Source organism: Apis cerana, linkage group LG16 (assembly GCF_029169275.1).
Source record: "Apis cerana isolate GH-2021 linkage group LG16, AcerK_1.0, whole genome shotgun sequence".
Taxonomy (NCBI): Eukaryota; Metazoa; Arthropoda; class Insecta; order Hymenoptera; family Apidae; genus Apis; species Apis cerana.
In genome coordinates, this window is record NC_083867.1 from 5,838,732 (window position 1) to 5,863,852 (window position 25,121).

The following is a 25,121-nucleotide window of genomic DNA, read 5'->3' on the forward strand; positions in this document are numbered from 1 at the left end:
TTACGATGGGTTACGCGTGGAAGCGTGGGCGTTCCGTTGGTCAACGTGAAAAAGGAAGAAAAAAAGGAAGCCCCATGTGCGTTGGGAACACGTTTTCTCGCTAATGCTGGAACCCCTTTCCAGGGTTGAGAGAAAGAGAGGGAAAGAGAGGGGCTCTCGACACCCCTCGACGAGGTAAAAATAAACTCGTGCTCTCAAAGGAGAAATTCGATTTACCGTGAACGACGTTCGAGGGTGGTTTTTCTCCTTTCCTCTTTTTTTATTTTTTTTGATAAATCGATCCGACCTTTTTCGATTCTCGGTCTGTTTTCATTGCTCGTCTTTGACGCGTCGTTTGTCGTCGACACGGAAGACACGGGAGATTCCGGTTTTTTCCGGCACGATGCCTCCACTTTTCAATTTTTTCCGATATAAAATTTTTACAGTCGCCACGCGCAATGACGTTACGGTGGTATGAACATTGTTCGTCACAAGTAAAGAAAGAAAGGAAGGAAGGAAGGAAGGAAGGAAGGAAGGAAGAAAAAAAGAAGAAAGAAAGAAAGAAAAAGAGTTTGTGGAATGCGCGTTTAATGATGAACCGCAACCCTCCACAGGTTAAATGATACCTGTTATTGTTTGTGTTTATGATTTTACGGTATTTCTGATTTTATGACAGTATTGTATTATAAATTGATTTATGAGTACTTGGGAATTCTAGGAGATGGATGCAATTATTTCCAGACAATTTCGTCTCTTGATTACTTTCTCTCTATTAAATGGTTTTTATAATACTTTTGATTTTATGATTTTTCGCGTTCCGAAACAACGAATACCGAACGAATACCGATAGATTCGCTTGGCTAATTTGGTAACCGTGATCCTCGATGATCGATCCATTTTCCATCCTATCCTTCCGCCATCTTCCCCCCTCCCTCCAACTCGATCGAGATTCCAACTCCGCCCTCCCGGTGATAAAAATAATGCGTGCAGGTGTGCAGTTTGACGGAAGGATTCGACTCGCTCGCGTTGAAACGATCCTCGAGGGTGGTGCATATTATACGGATCGATAAAACCCGTTTCGAGTGAGTTCTCTGTTCCGGGGACGCGGGGAGGAAGATCCACGAACGCGGAACGCAAAGTGTGGAAAGATAATTTCGAAGGCGACGTTAAATTTTTATCTTGCTCTCCAGCTCGTATTATTATTTCCCTTTCGTATAATTTATTCGTGGTCTGATTCAGCCGTGCCACGTTATCGGCACGTCGAATTGTAACGATATTGGCGGCCGTATTCCGAGTAACGAGCGTGCATGTGACAAGCAATCAGTTTGCATTTAGCGTAACGACAACGCGTGTACAACGCTGTTCTCTTTATTCATTAGCTCGCGTGTCGCGTAAAAGTTTTCGACCTGGCCGGGACGGTGACCCAGAAATTCGCGAAACGCTCGCCCGCCATCACGCGCGAAACGTTGAACAACACGCCTTCTTCCTCTCCCATTAATTCCATTCGATCCATTGTAAATGGAAACTTTCACGTTATCGGGGATTATGCTCGTCGTTGGCCCGTGAATTTTACGATTGGAAACGCGTTCCTCCGACGCTTTTCAGCTTAGATCGCCCGATCGGCCGATAAATAATGGGTGAAAGTCGTAAAAAACAATGGCGAATTAGGTATTTGCGAAACTTTTACTCCGTTTTGTAACAACTCCGGGATCGTTCATATACAATTTTCCTCTTTTTCTTATTTTCTGATTCTTAATATCAGACGAGAATTCGACGAAACTTTAAAACGTTTCGCCACGATTTTTATTACGATATTAATTCCGCCGCTTCTCATTTATCGTTTATCAACGATCCTCCCCCTCCTTCCCCCGAAATAATTCTCGTCAATAATCGCGCGATAATAATCGTGTCGTATGGAAAAATATGAAAAAAAGAAAAGCGCATCTTTCATTATTGGGGATGAGCCATATTTCCGTATTGTCACTCCACATCCTCATAAAGTCGATCCTCACGAACAAGAGGAGAGGCAGGAAACGATGATCGTAAGTTGGTATTCCACCGGAACTTAGGTCGTGCTCGAAAATGGTTTGGAAGGGCAAGTTGCAGTGTGCGTGGTGCACGTGGTCGTTCGTTGCTCCGCTGCTGTTCTCTCGCATCCGGATGTGGGCTTGGAGTACATCCTGGCCTAGCCAGGGGAGGATGAGGCCGCGCGCGCAAACGAAAATAGAGCAGACGGGAGAAGATAAATGAGCGAGCAACGCGCGTAAAGATCGAGATGAATAATTGGGGAGGAAAATTGTTTCGGGATCGACGATCGTTTCCCTTCGACGAGACTTTGAGTTTTTCTTCTTCTCTCTCTCTCTGTCTCTCGCTTTTGCGTTTCGTTTCCAATACGAGAGCGTATTCGAACGAAACTTTCTATTTGAACGGCGGTCGCCAATCTTCTGGCGAATTATGTAATAATTAATCTAGGAATCCGGTTTCGTTTGATACGCTCGTCGAAATAAGTCTTCTGCAAAGCTATGGTTAAATCGTAATCTTCCCACTTTCACTTTTCCAACCAATGTGAAAACGATATTTTGTATCCCGTTGCTCCAATTATCGCGTAACTTTTTCAACGGCTACTTCCGCCTTCGAGGGTTGCAAACTTTTCTTTTCCAATTTTTATTATCCAATCTCTCTCTCTTTCTCTCTTTCTCTCTCTCTCTCTATATATATATATGAATTACAAATTAAACAAATGGAAAGTTGCATAAATAAATGGAAAAGCAAGATTGCGATCGATCTAATTCTTGGTGGGGGAGGAAAAAATTGGGAAAATTGTTAATGCGTCTTATCATGGGTGGTAAGAAGAAGAAAAGGGAGGGGTGAAAAGACCAATTTAGAAACAGGATAGAGATCGTTTAAACGTGGACGCGTGACGTACGCGTGAGAATAAAACACGAGAAAAAGAGGAGGTTGTTCGAAGAAACCAGTTGGCTACTTTTCTTCCCCCACCGAATGACATCAGAATTCTAAGATCCTTTGGTTGCACGTGGCGTGCCCGGCCGCATCATTTGTATTTTTATCGGCCGCGATTCGATCTCTTACCTTGACGCGTACAAGAACATCGCGGAAGAAATCGCAACCGATTTTCCACACGTGGGAATTTTCCCACGAGGGATTTTTTTTTTTCACGAGTTAGAGATCCGAACAATAGGCGTACACATGTAGGTTGAGTTGCGCAACGCGATTTATGAAGTTGGAACGAAACAATTGCTCGAAATAGAATAATTTATCTCTTTTCATTCTTATTATTATTATTATTATTATTCGTTGCGTCCCTAAATAAAATAAATTGAAATTCGAAGGATGTGTGTTAATGACGGATTAATTGACGAGCAGTTTGAGATTTTAAGCGTGAGAAAACGTTCCTTGGTTTCATCCCTCTCTTCGATTGCGTTTTTTCTTGCTCAAGTTTAGCAAGAAACGTCCGTCTCTCTCTCTCTCTGCGCACAATTTTCATTCCATCGTGTTATTCGTATAATTTATCACTTGTAATTATTTTCTAATTTTTTCCCCCTTCTTTTTATCAATCTTCTTTGCCTCGTTTAAGCCTCGGCTCGTCCCCACTCCTCTCATCGTAAAACAATCCCTGGAATTCATTGTCTGCTCGCTTAGTAGTTGTTTCATCGTGAATTATCTCCTACGAGTTAGCATACAATGTGACTTATTATTGTGATGCAAAGTGATGATTTTACTCCTGTCGTTCTTCTGAATAAATTATTTTTGCCAGTGAACGGGATGATCATCGATAAAAAAAAAAAATATCTTCTTTCGAATATAACGTAACGTACTCCTCCTTCCATTTAATCCTATCCTTTCGAAAATTTTAGCTTTTCCTTTCCGAAGGGATGTGAAATTCTTGCTGGGCAATTAACCCAGATTAACATCTTTCAACAGTTTCGAAAATGTGGGACCCTTTCGCATGGAAATAGTTTCTAGAGGTAATTTAAAATTAATTTATAACTTACGGATCGTGCATCGTGCGCGTTATCTTATCTCGTTGTCTTTAAAACTAGCATCTCGCTCGTGATATATTTGTATAATTTATTTTACAGAGAAAGTCCCTTTCCCTCTCCTTTTCATCTGTACAAAGTGCAAAGTACACGATATTCCTTCCAAATGTTTATATTTAAAGTAGGATTAAGCGAAAGATATTACAAAAATCAATGTGTCACCGCGAGCAAGCTCGTTTCACCGATCGATGAAATTTATTCTAATCCAATAAGGGAAATAGTTTTCCATTGTCCACTAATTTCCCCAATCCGCCGTGTCACGGGGTGATATTCATCGTGAAAGCTTGCAACCAAGGGTAATCTTTACCGTGAAACGTCATCGCGTGAAACTTTCCAAACTTTCGGCCGAGAGAAAATTTATTAAATTTCTAATTTCACTAATCTATTTTAAAATTTCTTGAAACCGCTTCCGAAACCGGAACGAACCGGATCGATTTGAAAAAAAAGAAATTACTTTTCACAGAGAAGTAACAAAAAATTCTTTCTTGATTTTTTCTCGAAGCGAAAGAAATATATCGAATCGCGGGTTTCACGCTCGCGAAAGAAGCTTTCTTCGCTCCCCGCGTTCGACGTAGCGCGTTGTACGTAACGTTGCGCATAATTACCGTGCCCGGACACTTGGAAACGTAGTTTCGCGTGGGCTCCCGTATAATACGCGCGCACAACGCAATCGATATCCAAGCATAATGACGCCTGTCCAAAGTGTTCCCACGAAACGTGGACACTTGGACGTACGTGGAGAAAGACGTCTCCTATTACGGCGTTAAAAATGGAAAAGTTGCATCGTGGTCGACTCGTGATCTGGCGAGTGAGAAGGAATTGGAATTGACGAGAGGGGGGGAAAAAAAAGGAAAGAAGAAGAAGAAGGAGAAAAGAAATAATATGTTTGCGCGATAATTGAAAAAGAGCGTGGAGGAAGAAACTGGTTCGTCGTTGAATGATCGAACGTGCACGTGATCCCCTTGCACTTTGAACGACCGACGAGTAATTATCGTTTGCATTATAAGTTAGTTTTTCCAAGAACGTAGATCGCTTCCGGTTATCGCTGTCTTGCAGGTGTACAATATCATCGGGATAATTAAGCTGAGATTAATAATTCTTGGGTGATTGCGGAAAAAACGTCGTGATTATGACACGATCCAATCGAAGATACATTGTACATCGCGCTATTCTATTCGTTCCAAGTCGTAATCAGAAATTGGAAGAAGAGATTATTATTACGATTATTACTTTGTCGTTATTTCATTATTGTTTATTCTCGATTCGAAGAAAAAGAAAATGACGTTTCTTTGGATACCATTTTCTTATCGCATCGTGACTCTCTACGCGAAATGTCATAAATATCTTATCTACTGTCGCGCATTTTTTTCAAAGAGATATCTATCTACATATTGAAATTATTGCATATCTCGAAATTAAAGTAAACAACTTGGTCGGTAACGAATTATCGTTAGAACAATTCATTTATCTTATTTACCTAGAAATTTAATCTTTAAGAAGTCAGAAAGAATTTCTCAAACAAGATAATTACTTTAAATGTTAAATAAACCTAAATAAAGTTCCCCCTCCCCTCGCAGGCAAATTACCATTAGACACCGAAAAACGGTGTCATTTATCTTGTTCCGCGTAAATTTACTTATCGCGAGAACACAAATTTCTCTCCTCGTGGTAATTGCGTCAAACGATTATTATTAAACTACAAAGTTCCCAAGTTTTATCTTAATCGAACGGCCGATTACTTTGAAACAAGCGTGTTTCTCTGAAAGAGGGAGAGAGGAGGGGGAGAAGAGGAAACGTTTCGAAATAAAGGAATACATTTTTCGACCGAAATGATTCGCCCCGAAGAAAATATTGCAAGTTGCTAATTGCGGGTTGGAAAATTGGATATCGCACAAGTTGGTCGAATATATGTATCAAGATCGAGCGCGTAACGCAAGATTATATCTTCGGTTGGAAATCAATTAACCGCCCGGTGTGAAAAATTTCTGTGCAACGTTTCAAAAGTTTGCGCCAACGTAATTACGTAAATTCTTTAATTACGCAAAAGCTACGAAACCGCTTCATTTGGATTGGAACGTATTACACGTTTCTTCTCTCTTTCCCTCTCTTTTTTTCCCTCCTCCCCCATCCGGATATATCTGTTCACACTTTGAAGCAAGAGTAAGTTTCTTCTCACTGAGCGTGAAAATTAGAAATTTTCTGATTGTTGTTAAATATGGTTTTATTATTTATCGACGAAAGATTATCGCACTCCACAGTGATTTTCAACATATGCGCTTGAGAATGTGGTCGATATTGTTCGCTGTGCGTGGAAATAATATTTCTCTAGATAAGTAAAAACGGGGGAAGGGGAGGGGAGGGGGAAGAGAGGAGAGAGCACGTCGAGAATATTTGGAAACCAAGTCCAACCAATCTACATTTTCGTCGGCAACGGATACGCAACGAGGCACAAGCGCTTCGTGTTCTTTTTCCGTCCAAGTTTGAAGCAAATTCTTCTATTTTTCTTAACGAACGCCACCGCGTCCCGAAACGCGTTGTCCCCGCGCTTCTCTCTTTTCCCACGGATTTTCGCAAAACTTGGTCCATTTCCATTTGTGCACAATGTGTATGTACATTTCTCTCGATCCAGTTTCGAAAAGATTTTTCACTTCAAACGGAGTTTGGAAAATCTGAAAATATATAATTATACCATGTATTGCTTCCTGGATTATTTAAACGTTTCGAACTCTTTACCCGCGACATAATACGAAAAATATGAAATACCTTTCGAAACTCCATTTATTCGAAATGTAGAAATTTTCGACTCGTAGCGGAGGAACGTGGTTGAAACGATGGAAATATATATATTTTTTCTTTTTTTTTTTTCCCCTCCGACCATCGTTGGACAAACAAAAGGACGAAGAAAATATAGAAGCCGGTGTTTAACCCAGTTGCTCGAACCCGGACTATCGATTCGAAAAAAGAAGCGTGTTCCGGACAAAAAGTGAATTCTCATTACATCAACGATTCAGTCGTCAGAATTCTTTTGTCTCCTCGATGTGCACGGCTAAATGGAGAGTCTCCTCCAGCAATTTAATTTTATTGTTCTCCAACGTTCTTCCTCTTTTTTTTTTCTCTTCCTTTTTTTCTTTTTTTTTTTTATTCCATTCCCCTTCCCCTGAGAATTCGTCGATTGCGTAAAGCGTAGCGTTGCACAAGTTAGGTAGGAACGTATCGAGCATCTTGTAAACAGGAAGTCGGATCGTTAAGCGCATGCAGATTTTATCCGAACGATTACTGGTTGGATTCAACTGTTGTCAGGATATTGCATCGTTAGATTAGATCGTTTTCGAGGAAGGATGATCGTTCGTTCCTCTTTGTTTCGTAGATAACGTTGATTCGATCGAAGCTGTTGATTTTTCTCGATTGTGAAAGACAATTTTAATGCCTAGGACTCGTCACGCTTTATCTTTCTCTATGTTTGCTGAGTTTTTCGATAAGATGTTAAGTTGGGAGATAATCGATTTTCGGGGAGAAGATGTTTCATTATATCGGAACGTTATATCTGCGATGATGGAAACTCGATGAATTTTCGATACAATTATTGTATATTTCGTAGTGGACTTGGAGATGAATTGAAAATTTAATTCAAAGGATGAGAGAACGCGGTTGTCCACGTTTCGAGAATCTATTTTTACCGATCGGGGAGAAGAATAATTCATCGATCATCGTCGAATGAGTTTAAAGTTGAAATCACGGTTTGATCGAAGAATTTTGCACCGTTTGGTGTAATAATCCTGCGTGGAGGCACGAATATCCGTTACGATAATCCAAGATTACATTACGGCAGATTCGTTAGACCGGCTGTGACCAATGACGATCGATACCATCAAGGAGTGTTCGTCACGCGAAATGCGCGTGACGACGACCTTAACGATTATCCGGTCTCGCCATCCATTTCGTTATTAGCGTTGGACTGTTCAATTTCGTTAATTGGTGGCAGTCGGTCCGCTCGTAAAATCGCCGCTACTTTTAAGATTGATCGGGTGCTGGGAAGTTGATCGAATTATTGTCTTGTATGCATGAACAGATCCCAATATCTTTGCTTTTAATCCGTGAGAAATTTCGTATTTAATCGATCGAGATTTTGAGAATCGAAATATTTGAAATATTGAATTAAAAGATCATGGTATGGAATAATTTTATTTAAATTTGTTGCGAGATATTCAGTTATTATTTGGAAGCTGAATTCTTCAAAGTCTCTTTCATATTGGATTTTAAAAAGAAACTAAAGCATAGAGTAATTTTATTTAAATTTGGTGCCAAGTATTCAATTATTATTTGGAAGCTGAATTCTTCAAAGTCTCTTTCGTGTTGGACTTTAAAAAGAAACTAGAATATTTGAAATTGCACTAAGAGAGAGTAGAGGATAATTTTATTTAAATTTGTTGTGAAATATTCAATTATGGGGTTATTTTTGAGAGCGAAATTCTTTAAAGTCTCTTCTCTATCGGATTTTGCTTAAAAAGTAATGATTACAAGTTAAAATATTTAAAACTGCACTAAAAGATCGATATGGAGTAATTTTAAATTCTTCAAAGTGTCTTTCATGTTGGATTTTAAAAAGAAACTAAAATATTTGAAACTGCGGTAAAAGATCGGTATATAAGAATAATTTTATTTAAATTTGGTGCGAAATATTCAATTATCATTTGGAAGTCGAATTCTTCAAACTCTCCTTTTGTATTGGATTTTGTTTAGAAAGAAACGATTACAAATTAAAATACTTGAAACTGCGGTAAAAAAGATCGGTACAGAATAATTTTGTTTAAATTCATCGCGAAATATTCAATCCATGGGAGCGAAATTCTTTATTTAAAAAAAAAGAGAAGGAACAGAAAGAAATACTGCAAGATATTCAATTGTGAAGGATCCGAGTGATGTTAAATTCCTCTTCTAGTGTTTATTTATAACTAAGGAATATTCGCTATGCGTTCTCGTTAAATAATAACGAGCTGACTTTTCCAGTTGGCAAGGGATATTTTTTCCTCCTCCTTCTCCTCCCGCATGGTGCCGTACACTTTTCCCACCCATCCTATTAGTAAAATTTTCACGAAGGCGAGGACTTTCTCTCTGAAATTCAATTCAAAGGGACCGCTCGTTCCTTGTTCTTCTCGAGGATGTTTGTCTTTGACAAACCCGAGACCTTCCCGTTTACCAGGAGGGTTCAACCATTTCTGTGCAGGGATGCTACGTATAGTTTATTTAGAGATTCGGGGTTCATCCGTCCGAGGAAAAAGGAAACGAAACGAAATATTGAATTCATCCCGCGAATTCGGCAAACGATCCGAGTGTCAAAGCGTATCGGCCTTGAATCAGGCCACGTCGAAGGCCAATCTTATCCTTTTTTGATGTTACGAAATTCACTTGATCGGGATCCATCTTATTTCTCTTCTTTACGTTACAAAGTTCAGTTAATTAAAATTTCTAATGGTGTTCTCCTCGTTAGCTGAAAAAGAGAAAAGATACTCTTCGATACTCCTCTGTTTCGCTCTACTTTCTCTCGCAAGATAAAGATGATTTCTCTTCGGAAAATCTTCTTCCTGCCGATGGAATAATAATAAGAATAGTAATAAAAAAGAAGAATATAATATTTTTTCTAGTAACATCTTATTTAAAACTTACAGCATCGTTCAAAATTTTTATCGTTAGCACGATTATCATCAGCCTTGACTCTCCTGCGAAACGAGTTTGCCCATCCGCTTTGCGAGCAAACTCTAATTCGTCGATTCAAAATTCCCACGTTTACTCAACCATTTGGATACAACGCGTCTCGCGATTTTTCATCCTCCTGAGTAAGATAAATCCGGATTGCGCAACGATCCGACCTTCCTTCGGCCAAAGGAATACGCGGTGGATACCTCTACCTCTACCTGCCTACTTATGTAACCAATGTTAATCATAATATAGATAGATAATAGCGCTCGAGGCGGTGTTATATCACGCGAGGGGATTTGTCACGAGATCTCGGCGTCGCACTTCCTCGCCGAAGGCGGTTTAAATTGGAGGAAAACGGTGGTTGGACACATTGGCCGACACGTGTGTAACTCGGCAAAAAGCGGAAGCAAACTTGCCCAAGCCGTCGATCCAAGCCGTGGATGTTTAAGAAAAGCGTGTCAGAGGGGTGAGAGCGAAGGGGGATTGAATCGATTTGAATGGTTGTATCACTGAAATCTTTTTGAATGTTATACGTTAATGATAGATTCGTAATTATTATCGTTACGAATATAGTGATGTATTGTTGGTATTATTATTATTATTATGAGAGAAGTAAGGTTATATCTTTGGAGAAGATTTGAACAGAGAATAATATTCAAAATAATGGATGGTGTATCGATGATTACTTTTATGAATACATTGTAATTGTTATTAAAGCTGGCCAAAGGGCGTGTAGAGCAAGATTGGTTATAGAATAGGAATACTAGCATTGTTGCCATTATATTAGAGAACCATGTTGCACTTGGGGATACTCGAATACTTAACTTCACGAGTGTTATTCTACATTGTTGAAACGTGTCTGAAGAACTAGTTGGCGCAAGTTAAGAGGAATTAAGGGTAATCGTTGAGAGTCTTTACGATGTATCTTTACGCGAGAATTTTACCAAACAGTTTCACAGAAAAATATCAAATTCTTATTTCCAACTTTGTCAAGAGATACTCCACTTAAAGCGCTATAAAATACTTGCGCAAATTTCTCCACCGTGAATTTAATGGCTGGTATTATCGTAAGGTGAAGAAAATTCCAAACTCCTTCCAAAAAGTAATAAGCAAACACTGATGAAATTTCCTTATTATTCCCATAAAAAAAGATACCGTGCAACATCCGCTTTCCCTTCTTCAAAATATATTCCACGAAGGAATCGACGAAATCAACGAATCGAGTAAATCTCGTAGCAAAAAAAAAAAAAGGAGAAAAAGATTTGAAACAGAGATCTGAATTGCCACCCTGTATACACGTCGTAAACACAATCGCACCCCAATGGTCGGAACAACACCCGGTTGAAACGTGGCCGCGATACGCTGGAGCGTGAATTCTCGTGGTATTTTTAGTCGCCACGCGGCTGGTGGCGGCGTAACGAATAGATTGTGTTGTACCCTCTGCTCCATTATGATTTATCTCGTTAAACGGCGGACCGGCCAACGCGTCTCTATTCGCACCGTCGCTCTCGATTGTGAGTTCCGACAATTCGCGTTCCGCCCAAGACTCTCGTCTTTCTCTCCATATACATATACATATATATACAGAGAGAGAGAGAGAGAAAGAGCCGCTTTGGAATTTCACGACGCGACATCCATCGACGTTATCATACACGTCCTCCCTGCGCTCGTGTAATCCGAAGTACTTGTACGTGTTCGCCAGATATTTTGTACGCGTGACGCGATCCACGAGCCAACGAATGGCGATGAATGACTAGCATTTTTTATTTTCTTTTATTCTTACTTTTTTAATCGAGAGGGAGAGAGAGAGGTTCGGGATCTTTGTAACTCGTAGGTATTATGATCGATCCGTTTTTTCGTATATAACGAGATATATAAATCATGGAAGTAATTTTACTCGTACTGTTGAATTTTTTCCCACTGGTCTGCGAGGAAGGTGGGATTTGAAAAGTGAATCGGAGTGAAAGTTAAAAGTGAGTAACGTTGAATTGTATTATTTTTTTTTATTACCCGCGGCGTATAATGTATATATATATATATATATATTTATACACGTAAGGTTTTTCGCGATGCAACGTTAATTTCTTCCTTTCGGGACAAAGGAGTGGAGTGTCACAAAGCCCTTTTGTCGCAAACGTATCGTAACGGTTAAACGTTCCACTTGTTAGAGCGGTAAATCCGCATTTGCATCGAGTATTCTCTTCTTGAAAGGGACAGACTTCCTATCTTGCCGTGCGTTAAAACTTTTACGTTATCTGTGCGATTGAAAATTTTTTCCATTATCTTTTCATTTTAATATCTCTCTCTCTCGGCGAGATTATAACAACTCTCTCGTTATTAACTCATCGATAAGATGGTTCGTTTTTCATTTCTGTTTCCTTTGTCCGCGCGATGATTAATCGTCATCGCTCGCACGTAGCGTTCCTCTTTATTTCACGCCAAGCCAAGGCAAAAGCTTGCCCGCGCCAGTGTCGTAACCGAATACTCGCTTCGGGGAACTATAAAAAAAATTCACACTCGCGGGAAAATTTGCATACGCATCGAGTAGGGATACGCATATAGTTGATTGAACAGTGGTGCGTTAATCACGGCGTGAGCTCGATCGCCTAAATTCCTAATGTAATCGCGATACCGTGTTACGATAGGTGCAACCAATACACGTAAAACGATCTCAGGCACGTTTGAAATGTCGCAGAAATATTATCACGCTTGATTACCGATTTTATTATATATACATTCACGAGCTCGTTCTCTCGATTTGAATTCTCCTTGCACAACGACTTGTTTTTCTTTTTTTTCTTTCTTCCATCTCTCTCTCTCTCTATCTATCTATCCCCGTTTGCCACGTGATCTTTAGAAATGTCACTTGTTAATTTCAATATTTTATACCGCTTCGAGAGATCGTTTCGAGAGATTTTTTTCCCCCCTCTTTCTTTCTTTTCCCGACGCGAAAATCCAAAATCGATGAAAAACTCGCGAAGCACAAATTGGGAATAATTATTGCGCAACTTTATTATGTCTATATCCATAGATAGGTAACAACGTATTACGTAAAGTGGAATCGTAGCAATTTCTGCCTATTGCGATATTGCCTATCTAGATCATGATACAGCGACACGCGACCAGACGAGGCCGCCAGTCAATGGCAAAGAGGCATAAACCTTTGTGGTATTTATAGTATACATTTATAGTATCGTGGCCGCGCGCGCTCATATTCTCTCGCATTGGATAAGTTGCACGGTAGAAATGGCCGATTATAAAAGAGTTCCGTTCCTGTTCGGATGACCCCGGATAACGGAGGCCATTGGAGGAATCGCGTTATCGGAATCTCGTTAACCGAACAATCCGATGTATGTGTACGCGTGCATATGCGCGCGTGTAGGAGTCGTGCATGCACGAATCTCTTGGCGCGATTCGACTCAGCTTCACGGTGTTCAACGACGGGCGTTGAATTCTTCTTCTTTTTTCTTTTTTTAAACGATCGAATAGTATCTACGACACAAATATTTCAAATTGGATCGATAATCGCGTGGGCGGTATTGCAATTGCAATTCATTTGTATCCAAAGTTTTACGATTAATCGTAATTTTAATTGAAAAATCACGCCACGTATCCGTGTCTCGTTTCGCATCACGTTCCACTCACCAACTTTCATTGATTAAAAACGCATTACAACGAATTACGTTAAACAAGTATCCGTGTGTATGGATAATCTCGTGGGTTAAATTGATAGGTTTTTCCTTCCAATTTCGTCCAATAATTAACGCCAATTATTACATTATTTCATTCGCGTAAAATCTTTTCCAAAATCTTCTCAATCGCTCGCTTTACAGTCCTTTCATTGATTAAAAAAGTTGCGTAACGTATTGAAAATCTCGATTCTTACAACTTCTTCACAAAAATCCAATGAATGTAACGTCCAAAAAAAAGTATCCACCGAGATAACCCAGCGAAATGTCGATCGGATTCTCTGTGGCGACAGGAAGAAGGTGGCAGACAGCATTTACCTAACGAGCAGTCCAAAAAAGAACCACCCCTCTCCACCTGCCTAACGTTTCATAAACGAAAAAAGAAAAAAACAAGCCAGAGAAAGAGAGAGAGAGATACTTCTTTGAAGAAACAACGTTGAAAAGCGTTACTTTCGCGCGAGGCCTTTTCCAATTTCGCCTAGCTCTGCGACTCTGAGAGCGGAAAAAGAGGGAGAAAGAGAGAGAGAGAGAGGGCGGGGCTCGTCGCTCGTTTCTGCAACGAGCACCCATCGGTCGACATATATAAAACTTGAACAGTCGAAAAGCCTCCCTCACACGCACGCACACTCACAGCCGCGCTTAATCACCGGCGATGCACGCGTGGAAAATAATTCTCGGCGCACTCCACCCCCTCCCTCGGCCGCGTTCCAATGAAATTCTGCGCTCAACCCCCTCCCCCCTCGTCTACGCACGACCCAGCAAAGGGTTCGCACAGCTATTCCACGCCGTTCTTGGTACAATTAGGAGTGTTGCCGACGTCGTCGACCACGACCGCGGCCACGATTACGACGGCGACGCGATGGAAAGAGCGAGGCGAAGAGGAAAAGGGAGGGCGGATTGGGCGGAAGGGGGATGGTGGGCGAGGGATCGATATGCACCTCAGCAGCAGCGTCGTCGCGAGCGGATGTAGGAAGAGCCGCAGACGCAATCTTTGGAAAACGAGAGAAACTTGGTCGCGCGGAATCTTTGTTTCGAAGGCGGAAAAATCGGGGGGAGAGAAGAAGGGAGGCAACGAGGCAAGAAATTGGGATTACGAAGGCGTTTTTTGAGAATATCGCGTTGATGCGACCGATATGGGGGGAGACACGATTCCGGGGGTGGTGTGATTCGATAGACTGTTGCAGGAGGGTGGTATCGATGCGCATCCGATGGGGCGATCGAGTGGCTTGTTATTTGGGATTTTACGTGTGTCGAGATTGAAACGATAGGTGGTATTGGAATAGGACGAAAAGTTTTGTTCGTTTGAAGTTAGGGTGTATCGATGTTTGTATCTTTAACAACTATCGAACAGTTGATTCGAAGATTAAAATTTATCTCGATTTTTTCTTTTTATTTGCATACGTGTAAATTTTAAGGTTATGGACGAAAAGTATCCTCGTTCTTTTTCAATTGGATATGCTAGAGTGTATTAATTGTTTCTAGCTATATTATATATATATATAATATTATCGAACAATTGGTTCAAAGATTAAAATTAATATCAATGCACGTATAATTTAAGCGAAAGGACGAAAAGTATCCTTCTTATATATATATACACGTAAAACACTATTAAAAAATTGGTTTAAAGATTAAAATCAATATCTTTTTATTTGTACATACGATACAGTTTTAGGGTTAAAGTTATGATCATGGTGGAGTAGTGTAGATGGCGGGCGAAATTGATATCGTTTTTAATATACATTCGCTGTCCGGTACAGACTGTTGTGTTACGGGTGAGTAACGGCATTATAGATTTGCGGTGCGCCTCTTTCCCACGTCTGTCTCGTCGCTTCCGGCATACCGTGTACATACGTACCGGCAATGCCACTCCATCAGGATTCATGGCTATAAATATCGCCGTCCATAACACTCTCGTGAGACGATTTTTAAATTAGATAAAAGAATCGCATTCCTCGAATTCAATTTTATTGTTCGATACGGCAGGGAAGATGTAACGATTGAAGAGAGAAAGAGAAAAAAAACGCTCGTTAGTCTTTAAAGTAACGAGGCCTGGCGCGTGATGAATATTCAGCGATGAAAGATACCGAGAATACTCGCGAAAGGATGATTTTATATTTTATTTCGCGCGTTCTTTTTCTTTTTTTTTTTAGAAAATTGACTTCAGAATGTCGACTTTCTAACGATCGAAAGAAGGAATCTACGTTCGATCATTCGTGATCCTAATTAAAATCACGATTAATTCTTCCTCTTCGAAAGAGTAATTTTATATCGGAAGAGAATAATCTTTTTCGCCGACCGACGAATTTCGCAGTTCGGGATTCGGCTGGAAATAGCGATGAGAGAGAAGATCAAGGTTGGGCTTAAAAACTCCTCCGCTATGGATCGATGAATTACACCGAAAGGTCTTCCACCTTTTCACGCTAGAGCACACTTTCTATTTGGATATTTGCCAGTAGCTTGTAACGGGAATGTATAAAATCGGTCTTGGCTAACTGTCGTCGCGATTCCCTTTTTTTTTCCCCCTCCCCCTCCCCTTATTTTACCCGTTATAAATCGTATTATTGTTACAAAAGGCGCGCGTGAAATCTGAAATTGTTTATCATGGGAAATATGTCTTCGATTACCGTTACGTTGTGGTATAGAATTCCCTGTACCGCTACACCATATATACAACCGTATAAAAGATTTCCTTCGTTTCGATTTATTATTTGCGCGCCGTATTATCTTAACTCGTGCACGATCCCGTCGTTCACATTTTTTCGAAATCTCGCGATGCGCTATCGCGATTAAAATCGACGATTACGCAATTGCCGATAAAATTTTTATCGCCAACCGCGATGACGATGATTTAAAATAATCTTAATCTTCCACGCACGCGAAACATTCGAAATATTCCAACGCCATGAGAATCGAGCCGTATCGTCGTGCTCGCTGCTGACGTCAATCAAATGATTTACTCGTGGACCGCACGTTCCTATGTCATTTGACCCACCTTCGCGCAACTTTAATCATTGGTTGATAGAGGATAAACACGCGCAAAATTACACGTACGTCCCATCCGTCCTTGGCCATTTCTATCGAATTTTCTTTCATCGATCGAAATTGTGGTTACGTATGAAAATTGTTGTTGATAAATCCATGTTTCCAGGTCACGTATTCGGCAGACCTCGCGATCGAGATACCAGGAAACTTGAGCCAGGGAGGTTCTTGGTACCGTTTGGACTACAGCCCTGCGGTCGGTTATCCACCACCGAACACCACCATAGCCGCCATCGACATAGGCGACGTGATAAAATTCAAGGACGGCCTGCCAGGCACCAAATACGAATTTTGGTTGTACTATAGCAACAGCAGTCTCCACGATTGGCTAACATGGACCGCGTCCATAACCACGGGTACGAATAATTCGGTTCTTTTTTTTGAAAGAATAATAATTAAAAGTAAGAGTTGAAAGGAAAGAAAAAAAAATACGTTCGATTGAGTGTTGTCATTTGTCGATGAAAACTTGCAGATGTTTGAATCGTTTCTTATCCCGACAATGCATAACAATTTGAAAAAAAAGCTAATCGTCTGATGTCTGTTCCGATGTTTCGAGCGAATATCAATTTTGTTGAAATCTTTGATTGGAAAACATGTTGTGCATTCATTTGTCTTGTTATTAACCGGCGACTATTAACAGCTCGAAGAATGCTTTTCACGAACTTTGTTTGCCTTCCAACCACAATATTATCGCTTCGTAGGAAAGGAGAGATTGTACTCGACCGAGTACGCTGCTTTTTCTTTCCCCTCCCTCTCTCTCTCTTTTTCTTTCTTCAACGATTATTCTCAAAAATATATATTCTCCCTGTTTGCACAATATAAACTTCCCAAAATTCTCGAATCGAACCACCGCCTATAAATAAAATTCGACACTATTCTATCCTCCAGTTCTTATTCCTCCCTTCACCCTTCCTCCCGAATTACTCGGAAGCTGGAAGAATCGACGAGTTGGGAAAGTGAATTCACGATTTACGTTTTTCAGCCCCGGACCCTCCCTCCAACCTCACCGTCTCGGTGAGAAATGGGAAGACGGCGATAGTCTACTGGGCGCCGCCTGCCCAGGGCAATTATTCCGGGTTCCGGTTAAGGGTGCAAAGTTTCAGCGACACAGGGAATCCTAAAACAAGCGTCATACCGGCGGACGCTGTGCCGTACGTGCTCCGCGACCTCATACCAGGGGCGACGTACTCCCTCCAACTGTTCACCGTGTTGGACACCAAGGAGAGCGTCGCGTACACGAGCAGGAATTTCACCACCAGTGAGTATCGATCCCCCGTTGAAATTCGGGAAGGAATCGTCCAGAAACGAAATCGAGAGTATTTGTATGATTTTTGTTCAAGCATCAAAGTTGGAATACGAATCGTGTTCCCCAAAATTGAGTGTACGGTTATTTCCTCCCCTCATTTTAATTCGTTTGTAATTGGATTACTTTCGAGTTCGATCAAAATGTAAATCGAGAAATTTCTCGGTAGGGGACTGATTAAATATTGATGAGAGGATTTCTTTTTTTTTCCATCTTTTTAGAGCCGAACACACCGGGCAAGTTCATCGTATGGTTCAGAAACGAGACGACCTTGTTGGTCCTCTGGCAGCCTCCCTATCCTGCTGGGATTTACACCCATTACAAAGTTAGTATAGATCCAGCAGACGCCATAGAATCCGTTCTTTACGTGGAGAAGGAAGGGGAGCCCCCCGGGCCTGCACAGGCAGCTTTCAAGGGGCTCGTTCCTGGTGAGTTATTTTTCCAATCATTTTATCATCCTTACGTACCCATTATACGTAATTTCACGTTTCAAAGTTTCCTTTCAAAAATTTCCAACGATTCAATCCTCCTCTCCTCCCTTCTAATTTCGATATCGCGCGTATCACCGCAGGCAGAGCTTACAATATTTCGGTTCAAACGGTGTCGGAGGACGAGACTTCGACCCCGACCACGGCCCAGTATCGAACGGTGCCGTTGCGACCCCTCAACGTCACCTTCGACAAGCCCTCGATAACGTCCACCTCGTTCCACGTGTTCTGGAATCCGCCCGAGGGAATGTCCGAATTCGACAAGTATCAGATATCGTTGGGGGGCAACAAAAGGCTCGCCCCCGTTACGAGGAACAGGGACGACGAGAGCAAGTGGGAGTTCAAGGATTTGGAGCCCGGGAAAACTTACCAGGTCGTGGTGAAGACCGTCTCGGGCAAGGTTACCAGTTGGCCGGCCAACGGGGACGTTACTCTGAGTGAGTTGTCCGCTAAATATTAGCGATTGATATTGCTATTTCATTTAAACTCTAACTTATTCAAATGTTTTTATCTTAAGGCGATTTATAATTAAAATATATCATTACATTAATCGTTTCGTTCGATAAAAATGGTGTATGGTGGTTCGGTTAACGCGATAAAACTTTTATTTTTCCACCATCGTTTCAGAACCGCTGCCGGTGCGCGATCTTAGCGCGGTGATCGACGAGAAAACCGGGATGGTGGAAGTTTCCTGGCACCCGGAGAACTCGAGCACCCAGGACAGTTACAAGCTTCAGTATCACGAAGTGGAAACTACGATCGGCGGTGATAGCAACATGTTGACAACCGATAAGACCAAGGTGGGAATGTTTCTTTTATTTTAACAAATGCAAATCGATCGAAATTCAGGATTTATCACGTTGGAGGATAATCGTTATTTTTACGTTTGTTTAAATTTCTTTCGCGAATTTTTTTATCACTCTGTACCAATTTTTTGGAAACTTTAAAATTTTGTAACTCGAATCGTGTGATACGCGTTTACATATCATCTTTTGCGATAACGTCTTTCACGATTTTCAGGTCACGTTGGAGGCTTTACTGCCAGGCAGGAATTACTCGATAATCGTCCAGGCGATTAGCAACAAGGTGGAATCGAACGAGACCGTGCTCTACCAAGTGACACGGCCCTCGAGCCCGATAATCGAAGATCTGAAGCCGACCGAGATGGGGTTGAACATCTCGTGGAAGAGCGACGTTAACTCGAGGCAAGAGAAATTCGAGGTGACGCACAACAGGAACGACACCGGGGAGAGCGCGACCACCTTGACCACGGAGTCCCACATAGTTCTCGAGGACCTCTATCCCGGGGCGGCTTACGAGGTCAAAGTTTTCGCCATTAGCCACGGGCTCAGGAGCGAACCTCACGATTATTTTCAAGCCGTTCGTGAGTGGATCTCTTTAAATCTTCGATGATCGATCGTGGATAATGAAATATTGGAAGAAGTTCACCGGATGGAAACGAGTCTATTCGGAAGGGAACGCCTATTTTTCTTTCTAATATACGATGATATCACTGCGTATGCATAACGATCTGTAATTAAATCTCGATGCATCGATGTAGGAATACAAAATATTCTATCGATGCGATAGAATCTTAACGATAGTTTTTTAATTTATATAACAGTAGCTAGGATAATAATAGGTTAGATATAGATTATCCTGACTCGATAAATGAAAATAATTTTTACGCTTTTGGATATTCGAATTATACCTCTTCCCCATTATGCAACGTCAAGGATGCTTGCACTTGTTTTCAACAGTGAACAATAGATATTTGTATAATACGTACGAGCTGTGATTCGTGAACAATAATTTATAAAATTTATATTTGAGTAGCTAAGACAATAATAAGCAACTCGATAAACGAAAATAATTCTTACCGTTTTCGATGTTCGAATCATAGCTTTTCCATTATGTAACATCAAGGATTTTTCTTGCACTTCTTTTCAATAGTGAACAATAGATATTTACGTCTGTACATCAGACATAGAATTCAGAGCGTCCTAAAATTCGTATTCGAGTAGCTAAGATAACAGCTAGACGCTGCTATAAATTATCCTTAACGCAACTTGATAAACGAAAATAATTTTTACGATTTTCAATAATATTCGAATCGTAACTCTTCCACTACTTTGCAATGCGTATCAGGATTCTCGACGAAGCATTGGAAAGGAGAACAGGCGTACCTAGCTTCTTTCCACCGGTGAACGAGTTATATCCTTTTAACATTTGTAACGTTTGTCCGAATGAAAACAGTGCCGCACCCGCCAAAGAATTTAATCATCGAGAAAGTGACGACGGGGAACACCGTGGTGGTCCGTTGGGAGGCGCCTACGGATTCCTTGTATTCCGAGTTCTCGATACGATACCGGACGGAGGACGACCCCAGGTGGGTGAAGCTGCCCAGTGTTCGCGAGACGGAGGCCGAGGTGGCGGATATGACGCCGGGGGAGAAGTACACGATCCAAGTGAACACCGTCAGTTACGGGGTGGAAAGTCTGTACCCGCTTCAAGTGAACCACACAGTTCGTAAGTGACGACGAGAAATGACCCGTTCTCTTATTCATTTTTATTTTCCATTCCTGACCTTCTTCTCGACGATCCCTCCAGGGTCTAACCCGGTGCTCAACATCACCCCTATCGTGGACTCGACGAACGTGACCCTGGAATGGCCCAGGCCCGAGGGCAGAATCGAGACGTACGTGATAAGGTGGTGGCCGGTGGACAATCGCGAGGACGTGCGCACGAAGAACGTGACCGAGAGCAACGACGTGGCCGCGGGTGGCCTCTACGAAGAGAACTCGGTGCAGAGGGTGTTGGTCGGCGATCTTATGCCCGGTGTTCAGTACTCCTTCGTAATATGCACCATCTCCTATAACTTGGTCAGTGAGATCACCAATCTGACTACGAGGACAAGTGAGTACACGATTTTGTTTAACCCTAAAGTGTATCGCGAAAGGGTACACTTATCCCTCGACTAATACGTTTCTCTTTTTGGATGGATGGATTTCGTCCGGCTGTTATTTCGTCGACCAACTCGCTTTCATCACGAGTACTAACACATTGTATAATATTTGAAACGATACCACAACCTCGCTGGTCGATACTACCTCATTCTACTAATTTTGCGTGTGCGTTGCGTGACACGACGACACCCCCTCCCCATATTTTGTGTCATAATCTTGTGAACAGCAATCTTTCGCTCCGATAATAATCTATTATTCATTAGCTTCGTTATTCGTAATGGTCGCTGAACTAAAAAAAAAAAAAAAAAAAAAGAAAAAGCCTGTGTAACATAAACGTAATTCGATGAAAAAAGTCGATCTGAATAAAAGAGAAACGTGATTGATAATAGTAGAGATTGGAAGGAAAGGGGGAGACGAGTAAAGGAAACAGTGCGTGAAACGAGAGGGGGAGGAAAAGAAAGAGAAAAGAAAAAAAAACAATGGCCGATGAAAGAAAAAAAAAAAAAACACCGAATTCTCTCGAATTCAGTGCCGCTGATCCAATCGGAAGTGGTTGTGGTGGTCGATCAGGATCAGCCTGACTCGTTGACCTTGAGATACACACGGACCCCGGTTCAATCCTCCAAGTTCGATCTGTACCGGTTCCGGATCAGCGACTCGAGGAACACGACGAAACAGAAGATGGTGGACGACGTGGACACCAAAGTGACCTTCACCGGCCTCACGCCCGGTAAACTGTACAACGTTACCGTTTGGACCGTCAGCGATAACGTGGAGAGCAGGCCGCTGCTCAGGCAGGATCGACTTTGTGAGTACTCAACTTTCCGTTCAGGGAGGGGACAATGCGCCACTCGCGGTTAATCTAATTCCTTTCTACTCATAAGCAAGCGAATTAAGAAAAAGAAAAAAAGAAAAAAAGGACAATAGTAATTGAGAAAATTCGCGATTTCAAAAGAGATACTGATATTTACGAAAATCGTGTTTAGAAATAAAATATTCGTACTGCAAAAGTCTGAGTAATGAAACAATCACACATCCAGATTATGTATGTATATATTGTATAGGAGGAAGAGGTATCCATATACTAATTGTACCCTATATACATATATATATATATATATATGCATATAGGTATGTATTTTTACCTGTCGAAAAAGTTGTGTGAACTTGTTTTGCCTTATCTTTTCTTTCCTTCTTTCTTTTTTTTTTTCTTTTCTTTTCTCTCACAGACAAGAGATAAAAAGAAATCTTGCCCGTCTTGTCTTTCCATCGATCTTATCATTGATCCCGCTTGATTAATGCACACACCGAGGCGTACAGTACGACAGACCCGCCCGAGAAATTCCACTTAAGAACGTGGTAACTTCATTCAGTTTGAAGTTCAGCCTGCTTATGGTGCTCGAGATCCACGAAACATTGCTAAAAAAAAAAAAAAAGAAAATGTAATTAACCAAAGAAGGAGAACAGAGGCGTGAAGAGAGATCGAGGCCTGCCACGATTTCCGATTTTCGTCTCTCTTTCGAAACGTTGAACTCTGCTTTCAGACCCCGAACCAGTCACGTCCATTCAAGCCATAGACATCAACGACACGAGGATCACGCTCACGTGGGACATACCGCGTGGACAGTACGACGCTTTCGAGGTTCAATACATAAACACGGAGGGGAATTACATTCAGAACATCACCACCGTGAACTCGATAACGATCTCCGATTTGAAACCGCATAGAAATTACACTTTCACATTGGTGGTCCGTTCCGGGACCGCGTCCTCTTATCTGAGAATATCGAATCCTCTGAGCGCGAGTTTCACCACCAGCGAGTCCTATCCTGGAAAGGTGGAGAAGTTCCATCCCACGGACATTCAACCGAGCGACATTAGCTTCGAGTGGTCGCTCCCCAGCCAAGAGCAGAACGGCATCATAATAAAGTACACCATCACCTACGGTTTGGACGTGAGTATACGCTTCTTATTATTATTTTATCATCGCTCGTTCTTCCATTCGATAATACGATACAATTCGATCTGGCCACGTTTTACTCTCACGGTCACATCATAGAAAACGTTTAATTAGCAACAATCATGGATCGTTTCCCCCGAATATTTCGATTCCGTTCGACGAATCAATCTCTCCGTTGCGAGTCGCATCGAGAGTCGAGCAGCATTGAATCCGTGACTCATCCGTGTTTGCCTCGCCTGTTGCCTCGATATATTACGCGTAAAACGGAAGCTCTAAGACAGAGCTCGAGTTGGAAAATGGGCGAGAGGAGGGGGAGGAAAGGAGAACGAGAGGAGGAGGAAAAGGAAAATCGATAAAGAAAAAAAAAACACGCACGTATCTCGACGCACACATTGTTTTTAAGCAATTAAAAGCAAGGCTTGGAGGACGTAGGAGTTAAGGATCGTGATCAGGTTTAAATTAATCGTCCAACTGAATTATCATTTGTTGGTCTCCTCTCTCGATTCAGGGCTCGAACCACACTCAGATGCAGGATTTCAAGCCGAACGAATACCGCGGCGTGATCAAGTCTCTGATACCTGGAAAGACGTACATGTTCAGGATCCAGGCGCAGACGAGGATAGGGTTCGGGCCGGAGGCGGTGTGGAAGCAGAAGATGCCGATCCTCGCTCCTCCCAAACCGCCCACGCAGGTGGTGCCGACCGAGGTGTGCAGGAGCAGCACAACGATACAGATACGGTTCAGGAAAAATTACTTCAGCGAGCAGAACGGAGCCGTCACGTCCTACACGATCATCGTCGCCGAGGACGACAGCAAGAACGCATCTGGCTTGGAGATGCCCAGCTGGAGGGATGTTCAGGCTTACAGTATCTGGCCACCGTATCAGGTAAGAGATTTTCAGAAATTCTTTTCTATCCCCAAACCGATTCTATTTTCCCAGTAAACTCTTCCTAAGTGAAAAATAGGATTGGAGATCGTTTTCGACTCGTCGTGAAATTTGTATCTTTATTTTCGTTTATTTTCGCATCGAAAGTTCTAACGCTTGACAAATTTTTCGATTCGTATATGTATATGTATGTGCGTGTATATGTATCGTTTCGATGATCGGCATCGCGCAAAGAATTGCAAGCAATTCTCTGGGAAGGCGCATAATGGTCGATTACGTCAAATTTTTTTCATCGCAAGATGCGTCACGATATTGCAATCGTAAGATGTAAAATAAATTAAACGCGTTGCAACTCGTTTAGTTGGCGGATCACGGACGGCGAACGAGCTGTCTTAAGACCACGCATAAACAATTTGTGTACGTTGCAATTGTCGCGCGTTACATGCGCGTTGCAGCGACCTGCTCCGCGTGGAACAGTCGATCGGTGAACGTGGTCGATTCTGGTCGATTCGTTGACGTTGGAGGCCGGAATCGCGCGTCGTATCATTGTCGTAATGGCGAGACGTGGTGGAAATTAAACGGGCAGCATCCCTCGTGCTGTATAAAAATATAATGAAACGTACAAGTATGTCGATTCGGGCTCGCGATTCGAGGAAAGAGTATTTTTCTTTTCTTTTGAACGTTTTTTTGTTTCTCCATTTGGATGTGACAGCATGAATGTGCTGGAGGAGTTGATTTTGAAAAGTACAAAATTCTTCACCCAGGTAATTAATTAGGCGAAAATTGATTTTATATTTCGCGTCTCTCCTTTTTCTTTTCTTTCCTTTTCTTAATCCTGTTCCTTTAATTAATATCGGAACGGAACGGAAAATGATTAAGTGGATTCCAGTTTCTATCTAGAGGAATAATGATAATAGAGGTTGATTTATCGCGTCCCTGAAAAAAATTTCCTCCTGTCGAAGAAGAAAATCATAAAATCATGTGCATAAATCAGAACATGGAAGAAGAAGAAGAAGAAAAAGAAGAAGAAGAAGAAAAGAAAAACAACACGAT

At 41.6% G+C, this 25,121-nt stretch overlaps 1 protein-coding gene across 9 annotated transcripts in view; it reads left to right on the forward strand.

Annotated features, from left to right (window-relative positions):
• The window catches only part of LOC107993235 (tyrosine-protein phosphatase 10D), a 41,061-nt gene that overhangs the window by 7,476 nt on the left and 8,464 nt on the right, over positions 1-25,121 (forward strand). For 8 of the 9 annotated variants that reach the window (XR_009833209.1, XR_009833210.1, XR_009833211.1 and 5 more), the window contains exons 2-12: positions 16,575-16,821; positions 17,448-17,723; positions 17,990-18,196; positions 18,340-18,693; positions 18,884-19,056; positions 19,277-19,640; positions 20,513-20,785; positions 20,867-21,172; positions 21,752-22,030; positions 22,767-23,176; positions 23,691-24,068. Coding sequence is in view for 5 of the 9 variants with exons in the window: in XM_017049558.3 (XP_016905047.1) it covers positions 16,575-16,821; positions 17,448-17,723; positions 17,990-18,196; positions 18,340-18,693; positions 18,884-19,056; positions 19,277-19,640; positions 20,513-20,785; positions 20,867-21,172; positions 21,752-22,030; positions 22,767-23,176; positions 23,691-24,068 (3,267 nt within the window). In the remaining 4 variants the exon portion in view is untranslated. The remainder of the gene's footprint in view (positions 1-16,574; positions 16,822-17,447; positions 17,724-17,989; positions 18,197-18,339; positions 18,694-18,883; positions 19,057-19,276; positions 19,641-20,512; positions 20,786-20,866; positions 21,173-21,751; positions 22,031-22,766; positions 23,177-23,690; positions 24,069-25,121) is intronic. The other variant, XR_009833212.1, reaches the window with a different exon arrangement.